Source organism: Mesoplodon mirus, assembly GCF_964341445.2.
Source record: "Mesoplodon mirus genome assembly, chromosome: 2".
NCBI lineage: Eukaryota > Metazoa > Chordata > Mammalia > Artiodactyla > Ziphiidae > Mesoplodon > Mesoplodon mirus.
The window spans coordinates 196659159-196680129 of record NC_138977.1 but is presented as its reverse complement, the minus strand read 5'-3'; the positions used below and the strand labels follow the sequence as shown (position 1 = coordinate 196680129).

The 20971-nt window shown below is 44.0% G+C and overlaps 1 protein-coding gene across 2 annotated transcripts in view; it reads left to right on the top strand.

Moving 5' to 3' along the window:
- MYOF (myoferlin) overlaps positions 1-19158 on the top strand; it is a 157808-nt gene extending 138650 nt beyond the window's left edge. For both annotated transcript variants that reach the window (XM_082630028.1, XM_082630027.1), the window contains 9 exons: positions 1616-1755; positions 3860-3948; positions 4037-4132; positions 8772-8913; positions 11255-11354; positions 14729-14919; positions 17032-17141; positions 17510-17657; positions 18591-19158. In XM_082630028.1, coding sequence (XP_082486154.1) covers positions 1616-1755; positions 3860-3948; positions 4037-4132; positions 8772-8913; positions 11255-11354; positions 14729-14919; positions 17032-17141; positions 17510-17657; positions 18591-18629 — 1055 coding nt within the window. In that variant the 3' untranslated portion in view covers positions 18630-19158. The remainder of the gene's footprint in view (positions 1-1615; positions 1756-3859; positions 3949-4036; positions 4133-8771; positions 8914-11254; positions 11355-14728; positions 14920-17031; positions 17142-17509; positions 17658-18590) is intronic.
- The last annotated feature ends 1813 nt before the right edge of the window (positions 19159-20971 follow it).

Below are 20971 nucleotides of genomic sequence, written 5' to 3'. Positions count from 1 at the left end.
AAATCACCCCAAAAGTTAGCCACTGAGAACAACCATATTGTTTTATCTTTTTTAAATTTTTATTGGAGTATAGTTGATTTACAGTGTTGTGTTAGTTTCTGCTGTACAGCAAAGTGAATCAGTTATACATATATCTACTCTTTTTTAGATTCTTTTCCCATATAACAACCATTTTGTTTTGCTTATAGTTTTGTGGGTTAGCTGTTCAGGAAGGGCTCACCTGGGCAGTTCTCACTTGAGTTGCTCACGCAGTTGACTGCTGTCAGATGTTGGCCAGGGCTGCAGACATCCAAAGGCTCGACTGAGCTGGATGTCCAGGATGGCTCATGCACATGGCTGGCATTTGCTGCTGGCTCTTGGATGGGAGCTTACGTGGAACTGATGACCAGAGCACCTACCCAGGTCTTTCCCGTAGGGTGATCTCTGGGCACCCAGACTCCTTACACGGCTGGCAGCTTCCGCCAGAGCAAGCACCCCAAGAAGACCAGTGTGGCCTTTCATGGTTAGCTCGGAAGTCACACAGCATCCTTTCTTTAGTGGTCAAATATGTCTGCAGATTCAAAGGGAGAGGACATAGACCCCGCCTCCCAATGGGAGGAGTGACAGAGAATTTGGGGACTATGTTTTTTAAATGCCACAGTGATGCTACCTAGCTACTGTAATAGTTAAACTTACAAATTTCGGTGGCTTAACACAATAGACGTTTATTTCTCATAAATTCAAAACAGGTACTCCTATAGGTGGGTGGCCCTCTTCCAAACACTTCATGGACTAGGCTCTTCCATCTTATAGCTCTGCCCTTCTTCAGCTCAGGTGTCTAAGGTCACTGTTTTCTTCTGCATCCAGAAGAGAAAGTGCACACAGAGGATCCTACATGAGAGCGTTTCATGGGCTAGGTCTTGAAGTGACACACATGTCACTTCCACCTACATTATACTCTAGCCTACCTTGTTTGCACGGCCACACTTAACTGCAAGGGAGTCTGGGAGATGGAGTGAGCCCCTGACACCAACATAAATAGGGGTTGCTCTCACACATTCTGGAGCGTTCAGGTCTCTTCACTATTGGCAGCCCACAAGTCAGAAATGAGCCTGGTTGGGGCAGGGCTCTTGGTCAGGAGCTTTTTTTTTTTTTTTTTTTTTAATTAATTAATTTATTTTTGGCCCTGTTGGGTCTTCGATGCTGTGTGCAGGCTTTCTCTAGTTGCTGTGAGGGGGGACTGCTCTTCCTGTGGTGTGCATGGGCTTCTCATTGCGGTGGCTTCTCTTGTTGTGGAGCATGGGCTTCAGGCGCCCAGGCTTCAGCAGTCGTGGCACGTGGGCTCAGTAGTTGTGGCGCACGGGCTTAGTTGCTCCATGGCAGGTGGGATCTTCCCAGACCAGGGCTTGAACCCATGTCCCCTGCATTGGCAGGCGGATTCTTAACCACTGCGCCACCAGGGAAGCCCAGTCAGTAGCTATTTCTATCAACAACTCTTTCATAAGCTGGTCTGCACACTGGCACTGCCTGACCATTTTTGCAGAGTCTGAGGTGAAGTACTGCAAATCCCTCAAGGCGATCTGGCTGAACTGTTCCCGGATGCCCATCCCTGTTTCACTGTCCTTCTTTATTGCAGAAGCCAACAAAACCCTGCACCAACACCTCGGGGCCCCTGAGGAGCGCCTTGCCCTTCACATCCTTAGGACTCAGGGGCTGGTCCCTGAACACGTGGAAACAAGGACTTTGCATAGCACCTTTCAGCCTAACATCTCCCAGGTAAAGGGCTCTCTAACTGTGAACCCCTCATCCACACTCCAAAGGCACTGGTGATAGCTGACACAGACTTGCCTCTTTTATCTTTTTTGGATACTTTTAGATATACACGAAATAGAAATGAAACTCAGGTTAGCTTCATCCCCAAGGGGAGTTTATTTTAAGAATTTTCAGGTAACTCACTAAATCCAGACAGGAGAGTGACAGTGACTCAGAACAACCTTGGACCAGGATCTCTCCCTGTCTTTAGTCTGTTTCTCTCTGAGTCTACTTTACCCTGCACTTTTCCTTCCTGTGATCACCTTCCTATGTGTCAGAATATTGTGGACGTTTTCTGAGTTTTTTATGTTATAATGTAGCCCCATCTACTTCCACATGTGGAAAGGATTGGTTGCCCCAACTTGGCCCATTTGTCCACCACTGGACCACTCAGCTCTAGCCAGGAGGACAGGGATACAGTACACAGGATGGCTCATCACAGGGACCATGCTGATAGTGATGGGGGAAGGTCAATTCCCAGAAGCTGGGGAGCAGTTCCCAGAGAAGCAAGGAGAGACATGGAAAATGACAAAATAGTCCATGTAGAAGCTTGTTAGAATGAAGATTTCCAGGCCATGCCTGCAGAGATTCAGATTCGATAAGTCTGGGGTGGGGCAGGGAATCTGAATTTGTAACAAGTATCTGGAGAGGTTCTGATGCAGATGGTTAAGAAGTCACGCTTGAAGAAATATTTTATCTAATGGATGCAAATATTGTTGACACTGATAGCCGAACCGTGGTCTCTTAAAAAGTGACCACAAGTAGCCTGGGCTTACTAGATGATTTCGTCACTCACTCTTATTTTGTTCCATATTTTGATTTCTTCCTTCTCTAATTATTCTTCTTTCCCCATAAAGAGCCCATTTCTCCTTCTCTCTCTCCTCCTACTCCTCAATTGAATAAAGTCTTAAGACATTACAAAGCGAGGAAGATTGCTCCCTGGGCTACCAATACTTCCATCACCTCTGCCTACTGCAGTGGACAGACTCTGGCTAGGTCTTAGGAGACACCTGGATGCCTAACTTCTGCAGTGTGCTTGATGTATAATAGACCCTTGAGCCCTGGAGATTAGTGGGAAGAGAGTCAGGATCACAGTAAAATATATCCCTTTTCAAGAGCTTCAGTTAATTCATTTTGATCACAGTGCATTAGGAAACCAGCCTAGTGGTTTCCTTGGCAACCTTCTTAAAGACCAGTCTGTTTTTGTCATGAAGGCAGAGTCTACAGAACATCCAAAGACATCCAAAAGAAATTTGGGGAATTTAAATTGGTTTGTATCATTGATACAGTGTGTTAGTGGCATTCCTAGCCTGTCTGGAAGAATACTCCAGTCAGATATATGGGCCTGGTCTGTAGCCGTCAAAGACTTGAGTGGGGCCTCACCAAGATGGCGCCACAGGTGTCAGTCCAGGCTCTCACTCTCCCCCTTCCTGCAAGCTCCCTCTCAGGAGGTAGACACCAGCAAGACACTGCAGGGAGTCATCAATTTGGGGGGAACAGTAACGTTCTTGTCATTGTTTGAGTCTGTCCTTTGAAAGTGCCATGCTGTTTTTCTTTTACAAAATTAAATACAGCTTTAAATTATTTTTATTTTCTCTTAAGGTAAGTGGAGAAACCCTTGGGTGTCACAAAACTGGGACTGATATCAAGTAGGCAATGTGAAGATGGATAGAGTGACAGCGGGAAAACTGTTCTGAGAGTGAAGGGCCCAACTTTTAGTCATTGTAAGAGAGAGAGAGAGAGAGTGTGTGTGTGTGTGTTGGGGGTTGTGTTAGCATTGGGAAGCCCCTCATTTTATTAACCGGGGAAGACTCAGACTGATACAGGTAGGTACATGCAGCCATCAGAGACTCCTGGGAGAGAATGGGGGGCGGATGGCCTAAGTGACACTGAAGGTATAAGATTCATCTTGGTTTGTTCTTTTACTCCATTTTTTTTTTTTTTGCCTTCCATATGGACTAATAAATTAGGAGGCCTGAAGAACTAGTTTCACCTAAGACGTATGAAAGAAAATTGTAGTCTCTACCACCCATAATATAACTTTTCTCTTCATTTTTGAATGGCTTAGGGAAAACTTCAGATGTGGGTGGATGTTTTCCCCAGGAGTTTGGGGCCACCAGGCCCTCCTTTCAATATCACACCCCGGAAAGCCAAGAGGTAAGTAATCTTGAGACCCTGCTGTATCTTACTGGGGTCTTGGTTCAGGACCAGAAAAAAAAGCACCTTCAAAATGTGCTCCTTTCAGATACTACCTGCGTGTGATCATCTGGAACACCAAGGACGTTATCCTGGATGAGAAAAGCATCACAGGAGAGGAAATGAGCGACATCTATGTTAAAGGGTAAGACAGACTGGCATGCAAGAGCATGCCAAACTCGGCAAACAAAGCAGACTCTCTCCCTCATGACTGTTCATTATTGAAAGTGTCCACTAGGATCCTTGATTATTTGAAGCTATTATATTTCATTAATGCAATCTGCTTAGGAAGCTCTAGGGAGACAAAGGGAGAGAGAACAGAAAGAAAAGAGAAACCTGTATACATGTTGTTTATGAACAGAGGCATCTGATGCCTATAAGAACTGATAAGTGTTTCTTTTCTAAGAAAGTGGGTTTTGTTCAGTTTATTAAGCAGATTTGTTATGAGACTTTTTAGTCATGCAGTTCATTTTTACTTTTTGAATACCTTGAGTAACTAGCCTTAGAAACAGAAGTAGAGCTTCCAAAGTTTCTTTTTTTATATATTTTATTACCAGAAGTTAATGTCCATGGAAAAGAGGAAACATTAGCATAACTTTTTTTTAACCACAAAACCTTATTATGCTTTATTTCTTGTATTAACCCTTGATCAAAACAAAGAGCATAATATTGAAACAGAACTCGGTAAAGATATGCCTTTGGCACCAAAACGTTAAATTATTATAAAACCCTGAAAAAGCATTTGTTTCCTATCTTGATCAGTCTGCAGATAAAATTATACTTGTCATTTAATGCTTTTTTTTCTAAAAAGAGAATGCACTTTCCAAAAATTAAGCCAGTAAATTAGCTGTGCTTCTCTATCTCTGACACTTTCTTTCCTCCTCCTCCTCTTTATTCCACAGTTTTAATTAAATTCATACACATCTGGTTGTTTGCTCTTCCAATTTCTTTATTAAAGGTTACTATTAGTCAAGATAACCTTTAGGAATTAGCTGCTACAATTGTCAGATTTATTATTTCTCCCCATTAAACTGTTGGATTCATATAGAAGATTTTATAGATCTTCTCCCAAACTGTTTAGGTTTTCAATCTGTTTCCTTGCTTGTCCTTGATTTACTTTAATTATGATTACGTTTTTTAATACAGCAGGCTCTTACATACACTAATATGTATAAAATAGATAACTAATATGTCAATCCCAATCTCCCAATTCATCCCACCACCATTAGCATAATTTAAAAAAATCATTCATTCCACCAATATTTACTGAGTGCCTGCATCCAATGTGCAACGTGTCATAGGTGTTCATTATTCTGTTACTTGCATAGTTCAATTCCAAATAATTCATGCTGATGTCAGTTTCGCGTTTTATATATATATATATATATATATATATATATATATATATTTATTTATTTATTTATTTATTTATTTTGTTGCACCAGATCTTAGTTGTGGTAGCCGGGCTCCTTAGTTATGGCACGCATTGTGTTATACGTTGATAGTGAGTACAGAACCCAGTGATTAAGAAGTCAGACTCTGGAATCAAACTACCTGGATTGAAATCTGGTACTTTCCCTACTAGCTGGACAAGTTAGTAAGCTTACTGATCCTCATCTGTAAGTTGGAGATAATGATAGTATCCACCACTCTGGAATATTCAGAAGATTGAGTTACTCAAAGCATTGAAGATAGCGCCTGGCAGATAGTAAACACTATGTGCATTAGTCAGGGTTCTCCAGGAAACAGAACAAGTAGGATGTGTGTATGTGTAGAAGGAGAGAGAGATTATGAGGAATTGGCTCACATGGTAATGGAGGCTAAGAAGTCCCACGATTGGCCATCTGCAGGCTGGAGGCCCAGGAAAGCTGGGGGTATCATTCAGCCTGAGTCTGAAGGCCTGGGCACCAGGGGAGCCAACAGTGTACATGCCAGTCTGAGGTCAGGAGGAGATGACATGAAATGTCCTGGTTCAATCAATGAGGCAGAAAAAGGGGTGAATTCCTCCTTCCTCTGCCTTTTGTTGTGTTCCAGGCCCTCAATAGACTGGCTAATGCCACCCACGTTGGGGAGGTCCATCTACCGAGTCCATCAATTCACATTCTAGTCTCATCCAGAAACATTCTCATAGACACACCCAGAAATAATGTTTAATCTGGGCACCCCACGGCCAGTCACGTTGACACATAAAATTAACCATCACACTATTATTATTATTACTAGTCCACATGGATTGAGTTTGGTTCCTTGATATGTAAAAGATAAGACTTGTTGAAATTTAATATATTCATAAAGTGAGAACAAAGTTTCACTTATGATCCCAAGTGGCCTTCAATCAAACCTTTGTTAAAGACGGAATTACTGTCATTTAGGTTCACTATAAACAGGGAATGTTTCATCAAGTTCTTCATTATTCTTTCTCATTTCAGGATCTTATTACCATTCCCCAAGGAAAACTAATTCCAGCTAATTATATATATGCAAACTTATTTGACTATCATAAGCATTTTTTTTCCCAATCAGGGAAACAAACTCAATACTGGACTGAGAGGTAACTCAAGTAATCCAAGAATAAAGCAAGATCTGAAGTACCCTGTCGTATTTGGAATGGAAATCTAATCACCGTATGTGAAAAGATGGATAATGCACGAATAACATGCTTAGCACTACAAGCACGTGGGTGTTACGCACAAAGTTATGCGTACAAGTACACAAATGCGTGCACTCAGAGTAGTTGCTTAACTGGTTTCCAAATTAAAATGTGAGAAGATTCCTGAAAAAGAGGGAAAAGCTACAGTGGGTGAGCAGTCGAGGGGAGGATGATGGTGCTGTTCAGGGGTGGGTTAGAAGCTGAAGCTACCAAGGTCACAGCCAAAGAGTGTGGACTCTCTTCAGTGAGTTAGTTCAAAAGCTTAGAAGTTAATTGGCAAAAGGAATCTTTCAACTCAGCTTACCTGGTTAGTCAGTTGACTAGAAAAAGTAAAACTAGTAGAGTTGATTGCTATCAATACCACTACTAGGGGCTTCCCTGGTGGCGCAGTGGTTGAGAGTCCGCCTGCCAATGCAGGGCACACGGGTTCGTGCCCCGGTCCGGGAAGATCCCACATGCCGCGGAGCGGCTGGGCCCGTGAGCCATGGCCACTGAACCTGCACGTCCGGAGCCTGTGCTCCGCAACGGGAGAGGCCACAACAGTGAGAGGCCCACGTACCACAAAAAAAAAAAAAAAAAAAAACCACTACTAATAATAGGACCTAATATTAGCTTGTGACTTTCTAGTCTCCATGGTCCTTTGAAGCAGAGTAAATAGTCCTGGACTTTGGAGTCAGACAGGCCTGGGAGTGATACTTAATTCTGTCCATTACTGGATGTATGAGATGTGCATCCCCTCTGAACCTCAGCTTCCTCATCTGTGAGATGGAGCTAGTTATATAGTTGGAAAGAATGAAATAAGGCATTCTACATACCTGGTTCATAGTAGTTGATCCTTAACGTGAGTTAAGGATTTCCCCTTCCCACTCTGGCTCTTCTCATTTCGTCCTCAGGTTGACCATGTGAAGGGAGCACATATCACTAACCTCATGTTACAGATGGGAGATGAAGCTCAGAGGGTTAATGGCAGAGCAGGTTCACAGCCAGGCCTGCCTCCTACTGATAGTTTTTATTTGAGGGATCCAGGCATCAACATATATTTTTTTAAATAAAGAAGTATTTATTTATTTTTGGCTGCATTGGGTCTTCGTTGCTGTGTGAGGGCTTTCTTTAGTTGTAGCATGCGGGCTTCTCATTGTGGTGGCTTCTCTCGTTGCGGAGCACGGGCTTTAGGCACACAGGCTTAGTTGCTCTGCAGCATGTGGCACCTTCCTGGACCAGAGCTCGAACCCGTGTCCCCTGCATTGGCAGGCAGATTCTTAACCATTGCACCACCAGGGAAGCCCCGGCATCAATATTTTTAAAAGCTACCCAGTTGCTTCCAGTGATTCTAATGGGTATTGAGATCCATGCATTCCACTACTTTTCCAGTCTAAAATCTCGTGTTCCTCTGGTTCCAAACCAGGAGTCTTCCCCATAGCTGGCAGATGTGATAACACTTCCTCCCAGAAATGTTCGTTCATTCATTCCTCCCTCCAACCGGTCTGCTGTGTGCCAGGCACAGGCCAAAGGGAACTTTCCAAATGTCAAAAGTTAAGATGTCCCATTGTTGATGGAAATGAATTTTCATAGATATGAGTATGGATATAGCAGCTTACATCTCCCTTGCTAGTCTCATTAATGTGATCGTAGTAAATTTAAGAATAATTTAAAAATGAAGTGGTAAGATTACTTGAGTCGTGCGTGTTTTGTGTGCTTAAGTAAAATATGGAAAAGAAAATGCTAAAATTTTGAACTGACCCATATTCATTGAGCCTATCAGCAGTGATGACAGACACTGATGAGTTATAGTTAGACTAAAAACATAGCCAGCAAGCTTCACCAGTCTCAAAATAGAAGCTAAATTGTTGATATTTTCCAGAAAATTTCACCTTATCCCTGTTAACTGAAGTCTAAAGGGTTTCCTGCTTTGGTTTTAGAGGAATTACATTTTATTTGGCTACCACGTGTGTTGGATGCAACAGAGTGCCTCCCCTTCATAAATCACCCCCCCAGCTCCATAGATAACTGGAACCTGCCCAAGAAAAGTGCATTAATTCTCCTGCCCTTCACTCTCTCCTAATCACTGCGCAATTTTGTGGCTAGATTACTTGTCAATCACATGAAGCTAAGTCTGTTTGCTTCTGCTTTTCAGCTGGATTCCTGGCAATGAAGAAAACAAACAGAAAACAGATGTCCACTACAGGTCCTTGGATGGTGAAGGGAATTTTAACTGGAGATTTGTCTTCCCTTTTGACTACCTTCCAGCTGAACAGCTCTGCCTTGTTGCTAAAAAAGTGAGTTCTGAAATATGCCCGTGGGGAGTGGATGTCATGGGGTCTTCCTTAATGCAGATGCTCAGAAAAGGTTGGGGCTGTTCAGAGTCTGGGAGGTCATGGGTCCAGCTCCTCTTGGCACAGATGGGGACTTTGAGGCCCCAGTGGGGTAGATACTTGCCCAGGGTCACACAGCTATGGCAGTTATTTGTGTAGTTCTAACAGAAGTATAAGGAGCACAGCTTTGCTTCCACTGACATGTTGGCAGCAGGGGGAAGGATCTGGTAAGTGGGGGTCTTGTGTCAATACATACAACAACCTAAGTATATGTTTACGTCACAGGGAAACTGATTTCTTCCCCTGATAAGCAGAACTGTTGCACTAATTAACCAGAGGCAAAATATTAATGTAGGTGAAATATCCCTCTTACCTTCCTTATTAAACTTAAGCATCTGCCTGCCTTCCTTCGGGAGCACTTCCATGAGGGTTCAGGGCCCTCCTGGTCTTAATTTATAAGACTCTCAGTTACAGAACTCAACTCAAACTGGCTTAAACCAAAAAAGGTGATTTACTGGTTCACATTACTAAAAAGTCCAGGGTTGGCCGGCTTAAGGAACGCCTGGAGCCTGGGTTGAACTGATGTCTTCAGAAACTTCTCTCACCTTCTCCACCCCTCTGCCCTGCCTTCTTCCATGGGCCTCACTCCCTGGTGTGTGTGAAAGGTGGCTGCCAGCAGCCCCAGCTTGTATCTTGCCCTCTCGGCAACCTCAGCAGAGAGAGGGGAATGAATCCCCAAAGGCACCAACCAGAGTTCTGGAATTGGGCTCCAGCGTCTGCCTGTTTGAGGCCACGTGTCCATCTCTGAACCAGTGTTGCCCAGGGATGCAGCGCTCTGATTGGCGAGACTGTGGAGTTAGGGATAAAGTCACTTCTCCCCAGATTGCATGGACTGGGGGAAGGGAATCTCTAAGGAAAATCTGGTGCTTTCATCCAAAAAGGGGGGCCTAAAACCTGGGTAGGTAATAACAACAGATGTCTTTTACAGGCCCTTGTCCCACTTCTCCCTTCCCCACCCCCTCCTGCCATATTATATAAACTTTTCCCAGCTCTGCCCGGTCACCTCCTCACCCTACACCTGATCAGAATATACCTGCCTTATGTCCCGTCTGGCCAGGCCCTACCCCCTGCTGGCCCTACTCAGTGCTGATGCTCTAGTGAGCACTTTTTCTGTCCAGGTGAGATGAATGCCTTCAAAGGGCACTTTCTAGAGACATATAGGCTCATCCTGATGTTGAACCATGCACACTTTCAGATAATGAGACAGACCAGGGGCAAAGCGAGAGATTTGGAGTCAGGTAGGCCTTTGGGTAAAGTTACCTTTCCTATTTACTCACATCTAGAGCTGGACCTCTCAGCATCCTGAGTAGTCCTTGGAGCATGACCCCACACAGGACAGCCGAGTAGGGCCAGACAGCAGCAGAGTGGGCTTCTCAGCCCCTCAGAGCCAGGCCCTCTGAGCCCTGCAAAAGGGACCATTCCTGGAATGTCATCTGAAAAACAAGAAACAATCCAACAACCTTCCTTCAAATTCATGAAGCACTGGGGGATCTCCCTTTCTTTTGGGGCCAGAGGAACTTAGGTGTAATCAGGCTGTGGGGACGTCATTATTATCCTGGGCTAATACTGTCTGGGCAGAAGCAGCGACAACAGGTGAGAACCTGGAGGACACTTATCCCATCCTCTCCCCACCTTACTCTAGGCTGATCTGAGGGTCTTAGATGACCACGGTATATAAAACCCAGCAATATTTTTCAAAAGCCAGATATGCCAGGACATTTTAAATCTGCACTAACAAAAGAGTGAAATGTGGGCCCCCATCTCCTCACCCCCGTGTGAAATGAGTGTACTTGGACATCCTTGGGGGGTTGGGGAGGTCGCTGAGCAGAAGTAACTCCTCAGCAGGGGATATTTCGGTCTGGCCTGGGATGGCTTGGCTTTGGGAGGATCATCTAGGCAGGCTACAGTCTTCAGGTCAGGAGACATCATCACTCTCCACACCGCAGGAATGGCAGCAGGAAGTCACACTGATAGGAACATGGCAGGAAACCTTCTGTTTGGGAATTGCCTGGGACAACCTTTTTGTCACCCAGCTGGTAGTCTTGAGATTTCCTGGGGAGCCCGATTGGCTTATGTCCACCTTGGGTAGAGGGGTAGGCCAGAGGGTGGGGTTTCGGGTGGGGGATGCAAAGGAGAGAAGAGGCCCCATGCCTTGATGCTGGGTTTTCAAGAGGCCCAAGGGGAGGGTGTTAAGAATCCAGTAATCAGTGTCATTTTGGTTTGTCTGTTCCTGTTGGCATTTTAGGAGCATTTCTGGAGTAAGGACCAAACGGAATCTCGGGTCCCACCCAAACTGGTCATTCAGATATGGGATAATGACAAGTTTTCTCTGGATGACTACTTGGGTAAGGCTTACCTTTGGATACTTTTTTCTAAGAAATTGTGCTTGAAATTAGTAAAAGCAATTAAAACTTGGAATCAATTATTTAACTCTCCAATACTGTGGGGTGGGGTCCCACCCCCTGGATGCCCTTGGAGCGGGGTGGCCTGCCCATCCGCTGCCCCAGGTCCTCTGAGAAGTGGGCACAGTGACTGGCGCTGTGGACCCCAGCCACTCCCAGGGCCTTTGCACCAGCTTCTGTCTTGCTAGGAAGACACAGATTTTGTTTTCAGGGATGCCACAGCCTTACCTCCACTTCCAAACCTCTCCCCCTACTCTCAGCACCTCAGAATTGGCTCCCTCCTCCTCCACGCTGCTCTCAGCAGTCACTGCAGTCCCCTGATGCCCCGCCCTTCTCTGGGGTAAAAGGCCCTTGCTAAAACACCCTGGCCCCCCAAAGCACAGTGTTCTTATTTTCTCTCTCCCAGGCCTTGGGTGTCTCATTGGCCTGCTCTGTTTCTTCCTCTTCCTTTATTTATTTATTTATTTTTACTTATTTATTTTTGGCTGCATTGGGTCTTTGTTGCTGCGCGCGGGCTTTCTCTAGTTGTGGTGAGTGGGGGCTACTCTTCGTTGTAGTGTGCGGGCTCTAGAGCGCAGGCTCAGTAGCTGTGGCGCACGGGCTTAGTTGCTCCGCGGTATGTGGGATCTTCCCAGACCAGGGCTCGAACCCATGTTCCCTGCATTGGCAGGCGGACTCTCAACCACTGCACCACCAGGGAAGTCCGCCTCTTCCTCTTTAAATACAGGCCTTTGCCCTCCCTGGGGTTTTGCAGCTCTTCCCCAGGCTCCCTCAGTGACTTACCAGCCCTCACCTCTGTTGAAGGTAAAGCTTCAACTCTCACTTTCAACGAGGTATAACTCCTAGACCTAGAGGTGTAGCCTGACTGCCCACCGTGCCTGCCCCATAGTAACAAGAAATATGATGACTCATACTGCAACATGCAATGTATCAAATCAACACATTGTACACCTTAAACTTACACAATGCTCTACATCAATTAAATCTCAGTTTGAAAAAAAAGAAACTCTCACGATGATTATTCCCCATTCCCCACCAGAAACTTTTACCTTTGTGTTCGGCTGGCACCTCAAATTTATCGTGACTAAGACCAAACTCAGCCTTTCTTCCCTGACCTCATACCTGCTCGCCTCATGAACCGCTTTTGCTGTTCACAGCCTCTCCCAGCCACCTAGGCAGAAGCACCCAGAGTCCTCTGTGGGTCCTCCTCTCCTTTCCTACCACCTTCCTAAACAATGTAACCTGCTTTATCATGCACGTTTATTTTCTTATTTTTATGATCTCTGCCACTTGCCAGTTCAGACCTCACTTTCTCGTAGCCAGCTGTTACAGAAGCCCCTAGCTCATCTCCCTGCTTCCAGAGCATCTTTCCTGGCAGAGGAAAAGCCCACAGCGGCCAATGGCTGTGTCTTGTTCATCCCTCTCCCCTTTACAACACGGAGTGCGGTGCCTTTGACTTAGCTGGCTCTTAATAAGAGTTGAACGAACAAATGAGTGTGAAAGTGTTGACTGAAGAAAAGCGTACAACCTAAAAGTTGTGAGTCTGGGGATCTTACTGAGGACTACAGCCCAGGAGACAGCCTCTCAGATAGCTCTGAGGAACTACTCCCAAGAGGTAAGGGGGGAGCCAGGACACAAGAGGTTTTTGCTGGAAAAACAAAAAAGTTAGTCAAACATCAAAAGATTACTGCTAATCACAAAGAGCAGACATCTCAAGTTAATGATTTTAGTGCATTTCTGTGTTTGCGGAGATGCGGAGATACGAGATCCTGGGCCCATGGAAATTATTCCTTAGGTATGCATCGTAACTATCTAGAGGCAGATCCAAAGGTCAGAATGCTTCCTGTCTTTCTCCATCCTGAACTCCCCTCAGGGCACAGCCTCAGTCATTTTTTTTTCCCCATTTATTTATTTATTTTTGGCTGTGTTGGGTCTTTGCTGCTGCACGTGGGCTTTCTCTAGTCGTGGTGATCAGGGGCTACTCTTTGCTGCGGTGCATGGCCTTCTCATTGCGGTGGCTTCTCTTGTTGCAGAGCAGGGGCTCTGGGTGTGTGGGCTTCAGTAGTTGTGGCTCGCAGGCTCAGTAGTTGTGGCTCGCCGGCTCTAGAGCGCAGGCTCAGTAGTTGGGGTGCACGGGCTGAGCTGCTCCACGGCATGTGGGATCTTCCTGGACCAGGGCTCTAACCCATGTCCCCTGCATTGGCAGGTGGGTTCTTAACCACTGCGCCACCAGGGAAGCCCCACAGCCTCAGTCTTGATCCTTGTAGAACTGGGATGATGGGCAACATTCTTTGTTTACTGGCATGGCAGGCAACATTCCCTGTCCACAGTAGTGTGCTAACTTAGAAAGCATAAAGAATAGTAGAGGGTTTTCCCTTGGAATTTAAATGAAAGAGTCTGATAACAAATAAAGAGAATGACTTTATTTCTAAATGGCTAGTGGGCAAATGGTTGCAGTTATCACCAAAAGGAGAGACAAAATAAAAGCAGGCGTAAGTTCTAGAAAGGCTTGTGGGCTATGGATGCATTGTAAGATGAAGGGCAGTTTCTGAGCCTAAAAGTTTATAGAGAATCTGCCACAACCTCCCTGTTACTCTCTGCTGCCACTGTTGAAGACCACCTCTTGTCCCTGTAGTCCATAGACATGACCCAACACACACATACCTTGTTCTGAAGGAGAGGTTTCCTGGGAGTTCCCAAGCCCCAAAGACAGTCAGTTAAAGACAGTTTATTAACTACAAAAGAGTTAATGCCTCACATCATGGAAGAAAAATTGTGCTTCTCCAGGCACCCTGAGCTGGGCTTCCTAGTTCCTGGGGAGAACTTTCTGTTGAGAATTCAATGTTCCTTCTCAAACTCTTGTTTTTGAGGTTACACTAGGAGAAACTTGAACTTGACTGTTCAATGGAGCTTCCCATGTTCCAAGTACCAGTTTTCTTTACCCAAAGCCAAATGACTATGTTAGGGGAAGTTTAGAACCAATATGAGCAAATTCCAAGTCCAAGTTTAGTGGAAATTTTGGCTGGAGATGTTTAATTATTTTGAGTTTGCAGAAGAACTCTGTTTATGCTCCTATCTCTGAGAAATTAAATGGGTTGTTCTCTGTGAGATGCAGAGCAGTGGACAGATACTTCTTCTGCCACTTTCCATTCTATCTGGAAAGAATTTTAACTGCCTACCAGGATCTGTTTCTCTAACTCACCTGTCACCTGTTCAGAGTCATGGTCTACCTCTCTTCTGACAAGTACATTCTGTTCACTTGTGAACAACGTCTGATCCACTTGAAATTTATTTGGGTTTAATGTTTCCTTGGCTAGGTTTCCTGGAACTCGATTTGCATCACAGCATCATTCCAGCAAAATCACCAGAGAAATGTAGTTTGGACATGATTCCTGACCTCAAAGCCGTGAACCCCCTTAAAGTGAAAACCGCCTCTCTCTTTGAACAGAAGTCCATGAAAGGATGGTGGCCGTGCTACGCAGATAAAGATGGCTCCCGTGTGATGGCTGTATGTATGAGTATTTCCTGGTTGAGGCTCGTTTATTCCTTTTCTCCTTTAGGTTTTGCCCTTTATGAGTAGATTTGCTCTGGATAAGATAAGGGAGGTTAAATTGGTGGTACTTTAAGTTTTGGGAATGGTTTGTACCTGGGATTATAGGAGAAGGTGGCAGATGCTGTTAGCACATGTTTGAGGTTGAGTGGAAGATAGAGGGATTGGAATTGTCAAAAAACTGGGAACGCAAATGGTTGCGCTGTATTTCTTTAGGACTCTCCTCCACCAGGAATGCTAATTTATGCTGAGCTTCCAGTACAATTCAGTACAGAAAAAGAAACTTCAAATTTGAGCTGTCCTCATCTTTAAAAAAAAAAATTTTTTTTAAAGATGGAGGAAATAGGGAGTGTTGACATCCAATGAACGTGAAGGCCATAAGTTACAAGCACATTTGGAAAACTGAAGATAATTTTGATGTAGAAGCAAAAGTGCAGGTTCCCATGCCCTGTCACAAAAAGACTAATTCATTATGTATTATTAATAATAATATTTTACACCACTTATTATAAACCGGACAACATACTAAATGCCTTATATCATAATCTTGTTTTTTAAAACAACTTTGAGGTATAATTTACATAAACTGCACCCACTTAAAGTACAATTAAGGTGCACAATTTGATGAGTTTTGACAGATGTATATGCTCATGAAACCACCACCATAATCAAGATCCAGAACATTCCCATTGCCCCAAAAGTTCTGTTGTGCCCTTTGCAGTCCATCACTTCCTCTACCCCTGGCACAGGAAACCATTTATAAGCTTCCTGCCACTAGAGGGTAGTTTGTATATAACCTCATTTAGTTCTGCAGATAACCCCATGAAGCAGCCATTACCTACATTTTGTAGATTCGAAGAACAGGCTTGGAAAGAAGGACCACCTTGCCATAGTCAGACACCCACCTTTGACTCATCCACAGAGGAAGCATCTGTGCTCCATCACCTAAATGAGCATCAGGGTCAGAAGCTCTCAAATTGTTGGTGACCTTGTGGGCGCCAGGGTTCTTGAAAGCCTGTTACAACCTTAGTTAAGCCTGGCTCAAAGAGTGGACAAGTTTCTAGACCTCTCGCAGCCTCAGTGTACTCATGTGCACATGAGGATCATAGCAGTACCTGATTTATAGGGCTGCCCTGAGCATTCACAAGATTATCCATATAGAAGGCTTACACAGTGCCCAGTGCACCAGTCAGGAACCTGTGAACAGGGAGGTAGCGTTCATTCATTCACTCACTCATGCATCTCTTCAGCTAGTGTACATCGAGTGCCCACTAAGTGCCAGCACTGCTCCACGCAGTGGGGGTACCAAAGGGAGCACGATGGCTCTCTTGGAGCCCACACTTAGTGCTCAGTCAATGTTAGCTATTGTGGGACTTCCCTGGGGGTGCAGTGGTTGAGAATACAGGGGACACGGGTTCGAGCCCTGGCCCAGGAAGATCCCACAGGCTGCAGAGCAACTAAGCCCATGCACCACAACTACTGAGCCTGCGCTCTAGAGCACACGAGCCACAACTACTGAGCCCACATACCACAACTACTGAAGCCCGTGCGTCTAGAGTCCGAACTCTGCAACAAGAGAAGCCACCACAATGAGAAGCCCATGCACCACAACAAAGAGTAGCCTCTGCTCGCCACAACTAGAGAAAGCCTGCGCACAGCAACGAAGACCCAACAATGAAGACCCAATGCAGCCAAAAATAAATAAATTAAAAAAAAAAGTTAGCTATTGTTATCAGCCGTCTTCAGGTTATTCTGGGTCCAAGTAAAGTTACAAAGGGAGGTATGTGAGCAGGCAAGGAGACAGATGTGAGAAAGTTAGAATGATGGGGATCCAGAGACTGAAAAGCAGGGAGGAGGGAAAGCAATTTGTCCTCTCAGTTTCCCACAAGGAGTCGGTTCAGAAACACATGGAAGAGGAAATGTGATGAAATCTCTTGAGGAAAATTTAAGGCAATCTAAGGATTGTTTTACAAGAATAAAAATCATTGCTCGGGGAATACTCCTTGGGTCGAAGTGAAAATATTTGTGAAACGTGATGTCATGTGTTTAACCTGTTCTGCTTTACTGAAGGGGAAAGTGGAGATGACGTTGGAAGTCCTCAATGAGAAGGAGGCCGACGAGAGGCCAGCCGGGAAGGGACGGGATGAACCCAATGTGAACCCCAAGCTGGACCCACCAAAGTGAGAGACCCTCTTTGTTCTGATCCCCAAACACCTGCAGTCTGAAAGCCCCCCCCTCCAATTGCCTTAATGCAATGGATTAGCTGTTGTCTGAATTTTGTACTGAACATGGGAGATGGGGGAGGGAGAGGCTGGTGATCTGGCTTCATTTTCACCATTCTCCTTCCCATGAAACCAACGTCCAGTGTGTCTTCGGCATCTTAGAAAGCCATAAAAGGTTAAAGGCTCTCTCAGCCAACTAAGGGGAATAATATCTTTTCTTGACTTTATAAAATGTTGTTAATCATTCTTTAAACTATTATGCTCGGAGGTATAAAATATCTGTCCCTCCTGAGTTGGGTAGGTAAAACCATTTCTTTGCAATGCAGCCGACCGGAAACTTCCTTCCTCTGGTTCACCAACCCATGCAAGACCATGAGGTTCATCGTGTGGCGGCGGTTTAAGTGGGTCATCGTCGGCCTGCTGGTCCTGCTGATCCTGCTGCTCTTCGTGGCCGTGCTCCTGTACTCCTTACCGGTATGAGTCCCCGGCCTCTGGTATTGGCTCTTTGGGTGTGAATTATGGTTAGTCATCTCACTTGGTACTTGCCTTTGTTGCCATCGGGTAAAATGACCTACGTAGCAGTTGTGGTGTTACAACCCGTCAACCTTTGGAAGCTTTAGAGTACTGTGTCCTGTGATTAGGATTACATTCTCACAGTTTCAGGAATTACAGGCAGAACTTCATGGTCTGAAAAAGAAAACTTTGGTCTCAGGAATTCTAGGAGCAATCCCTTAGGCCTTTATGAATGTGTGTCTACACCACAGCCAGCATTTCTGACGGATCTTCCTGCCTTCAGACTTTCTTGTTCCAAACCATCCTGCATCCTAACTCCTGACATTTCACAGATCCTGGGCTCATTATAGGCCTACACAAACCTTGAACTCCACCCAAACTAGAGAGCTGGCCTCCCCAGACAAGTATTGCCCTTACCTGCCAAGATGCCTTTGCCAAGGCTGTTCCTTTGCCCATGTTTTGTCTATTAAAACCTCCCTCATTCTTTAAGGCCCACATTACATAACCTCCCCCTCAAATCTCCCTCAATCTCCACAGTCATAAATGGGAGTCCAAATGGGAGGTTTGTCAATGTGCCTAGAAGAGCCTTCATTGCTGAAATCGAATTTGAAAATTTCTGCATCTCGACTTCATATACTTCTTATCTCAACAAATTCCTCGAATGGAGGAATGAAGGCACTTCTAGGCACACTGACAAACCTCCCATTTGACTCCCATTTATGACTGGCGGTGCTACTGGAATCTAGTGGGTAGAGGCCAAGGATGCTGCTAAACATCCTGCAATGCACAGGACAGTCTCCAACAAGAATCATCTGGTCCTAAATGTCAATAGTACCAAGATTGAGAATCCCTAATTTATTTATATACATGGCCCTCTTTCTGTTTCCTTTTCAGAACTATTTGTCAATGAAGATTGTGAGGCCAAATGCATAATGGAAGCAACGGCTTCTTTTCCAGAGTCATCATCCAGCAATGAGGGAATCCTGTCTCTGTTTACAGATCAAAACCGAGAGTGATTTTGTTTGTGTCTGAGACTATATTCCAGGGGCATGTTACACTACTTCACCGAGGCCCATCACTTCCCAGAGGCTCTAAGTCCATCCAAGTCAGGCCGACAAGCAACATTTTTATCTTTTGAAGTATTAAAAGTTTTAACCATGTTTTTTCAGAATATATTTCAAGGTGGCTGGTTCCATTTAAAAATCATCTTTTTTTTCTGTGTCCTAGTTCTATAATTCAATTTTTGGAAATTGCTGAAATCACATTTGAAAATTTCTGCATCTCAACTTCATATACTTCTTTATCTGTAGTCAACAAAAAAGGACTGTGCATTATCAAGTAGTTAGAATAGGTGGAGGAATTTTTATTTATGCCTGCAACCATTGTTATATTTTGTATGGATAAATGTCATGAGACTATTCATCCTCTGTGATGAACCCAAATAAAAACATTCTGCCTCTGACACATACCTGTTTGTTGTAGCTGTGGGCCAAGCTGGGAAGGAGGCAATTTCTAGTCTGGGTCTCAGTGGATGGAATGCCAGGGCATACCACTTGGCTGTAAACCCCTTATCAGTGTGCTGCCAAAGCTTGGCCAGTGGGCCAAACTGAGGCTAATATAAGAAATTGACACTTATTTAAAGTACTTACTCCATGCACACCATTGTTTTAAATGCTTTATACATATTAACTAATGTAGTCCTCAAGGTAATCCTATAAAGGTAGTAGGTAACATTATTAATCCCATTTTGCCCTTGAAGAAATTGAGGCATACTGCATGTAAATCAATGAAGTTAGAACACACCCTCTCACCATACACAAAAATAAACTCAAAATGGCTTAAAGACTTAAACATAAGACACGACACTGTAAAACTTCTAGAAGAGAAAGGCAAAACATTCTCTGACTTAAATAGTACCAATGTTTTCTTAGGTCAGTCTCCCAAGGCAATAGAAATAAAAACAAAAATAAGCAAATGGGACCTAATCAAACTTAAAAGCTTTTGCACAACAAAGGAAACCATAAACAAAACGAAAAGACAGGCCACACAATGGGAGAAAATATTTGCAAATGATGCGATCAACAAGGGCTTAATTTCCAAAATATACAAACAGCTCATACAGCTCAACAACAACAAAAAATCCAACCCAATCCAAAAATGGGCAGAAGACCTAAATAGACATTTCTCCAGAGAAGAAATACAAATGGCCAATAGGCACATGAAAAGATGCTCAACTTCGCTAATTATTTGAGAAATGCAAATCAAAACTACAATGAGGTACCAACTCACACCAGTCAGAATGGCCATCATTAAAAAGTCTACAAATAACAAATGCTGGAGAGGGTGTGGGGAAAAGGGAACCCTCCCACACTGTTGGTGGGAATGTAAGTTGGTGCAGCCACTGTGGAAAACAGTATGGATGTTCCTCAGAAAACTAAAAATAGAATTACCATACGATCCAGCAATCCCACTCCTGGGCATATATTCAGACAAAACTCTAATTGAAAAAGATACATGCACCCCTATGTTCATAGCCGCACTATTCACAATAGCCAAGACATGGAAACAACCTAAATGTCCATCGACAGATGAACGGATAAAGTAGATGTGGTACATATTTACAACGGAATACTATTCAGCCATAAGAAAGAATGAAATAATGCAACAGGGATGCAACTAGAGATTATCATACTAAGTGAAGTAAGTCAGAAAGAGAAAGACAAATACCATATGATATCACTTATATGTAGAATCTAAAATATGACACAAATGAACCTATCTATGAAACAGAAACAGAATCATGGACATAGAGAACAGACTGGTGGTTGCCAAGGGGAAGGAGGTTGGGGGAGGGATGAAGTGGGAGACTGGGGTTAGCAGATGTAAGCTTTTATATGTAGAATGGGTAAACAAGGTCCTACTGTATAGCACAGAGAACTATATTCAGTATCCTATGATAAACCATAATGGAAAAGAATATTTAAAAAAAGAATGTATATAAATATTATATATACACAATATATACATAACTGAATCACTTTGGTGTACAGCAGTAATTAACACAAGGTTGTAAATTAACTATACTTCAATTAAAAAAATAAGAATTAAAAAAAAATTTTTTTAAGAAATTGAGGTATAAAGAGGTTAAGTAACTTGTCCAAGGTCACACAGCTAATAAATGGTATAGCTGGAATTTGAACCCAGGCAGTATGGGTTCTTTTCCTCTTAACTTTTTTTGGGGGGGTCTGGAAATTTCACCTCAATATTTGTATTTA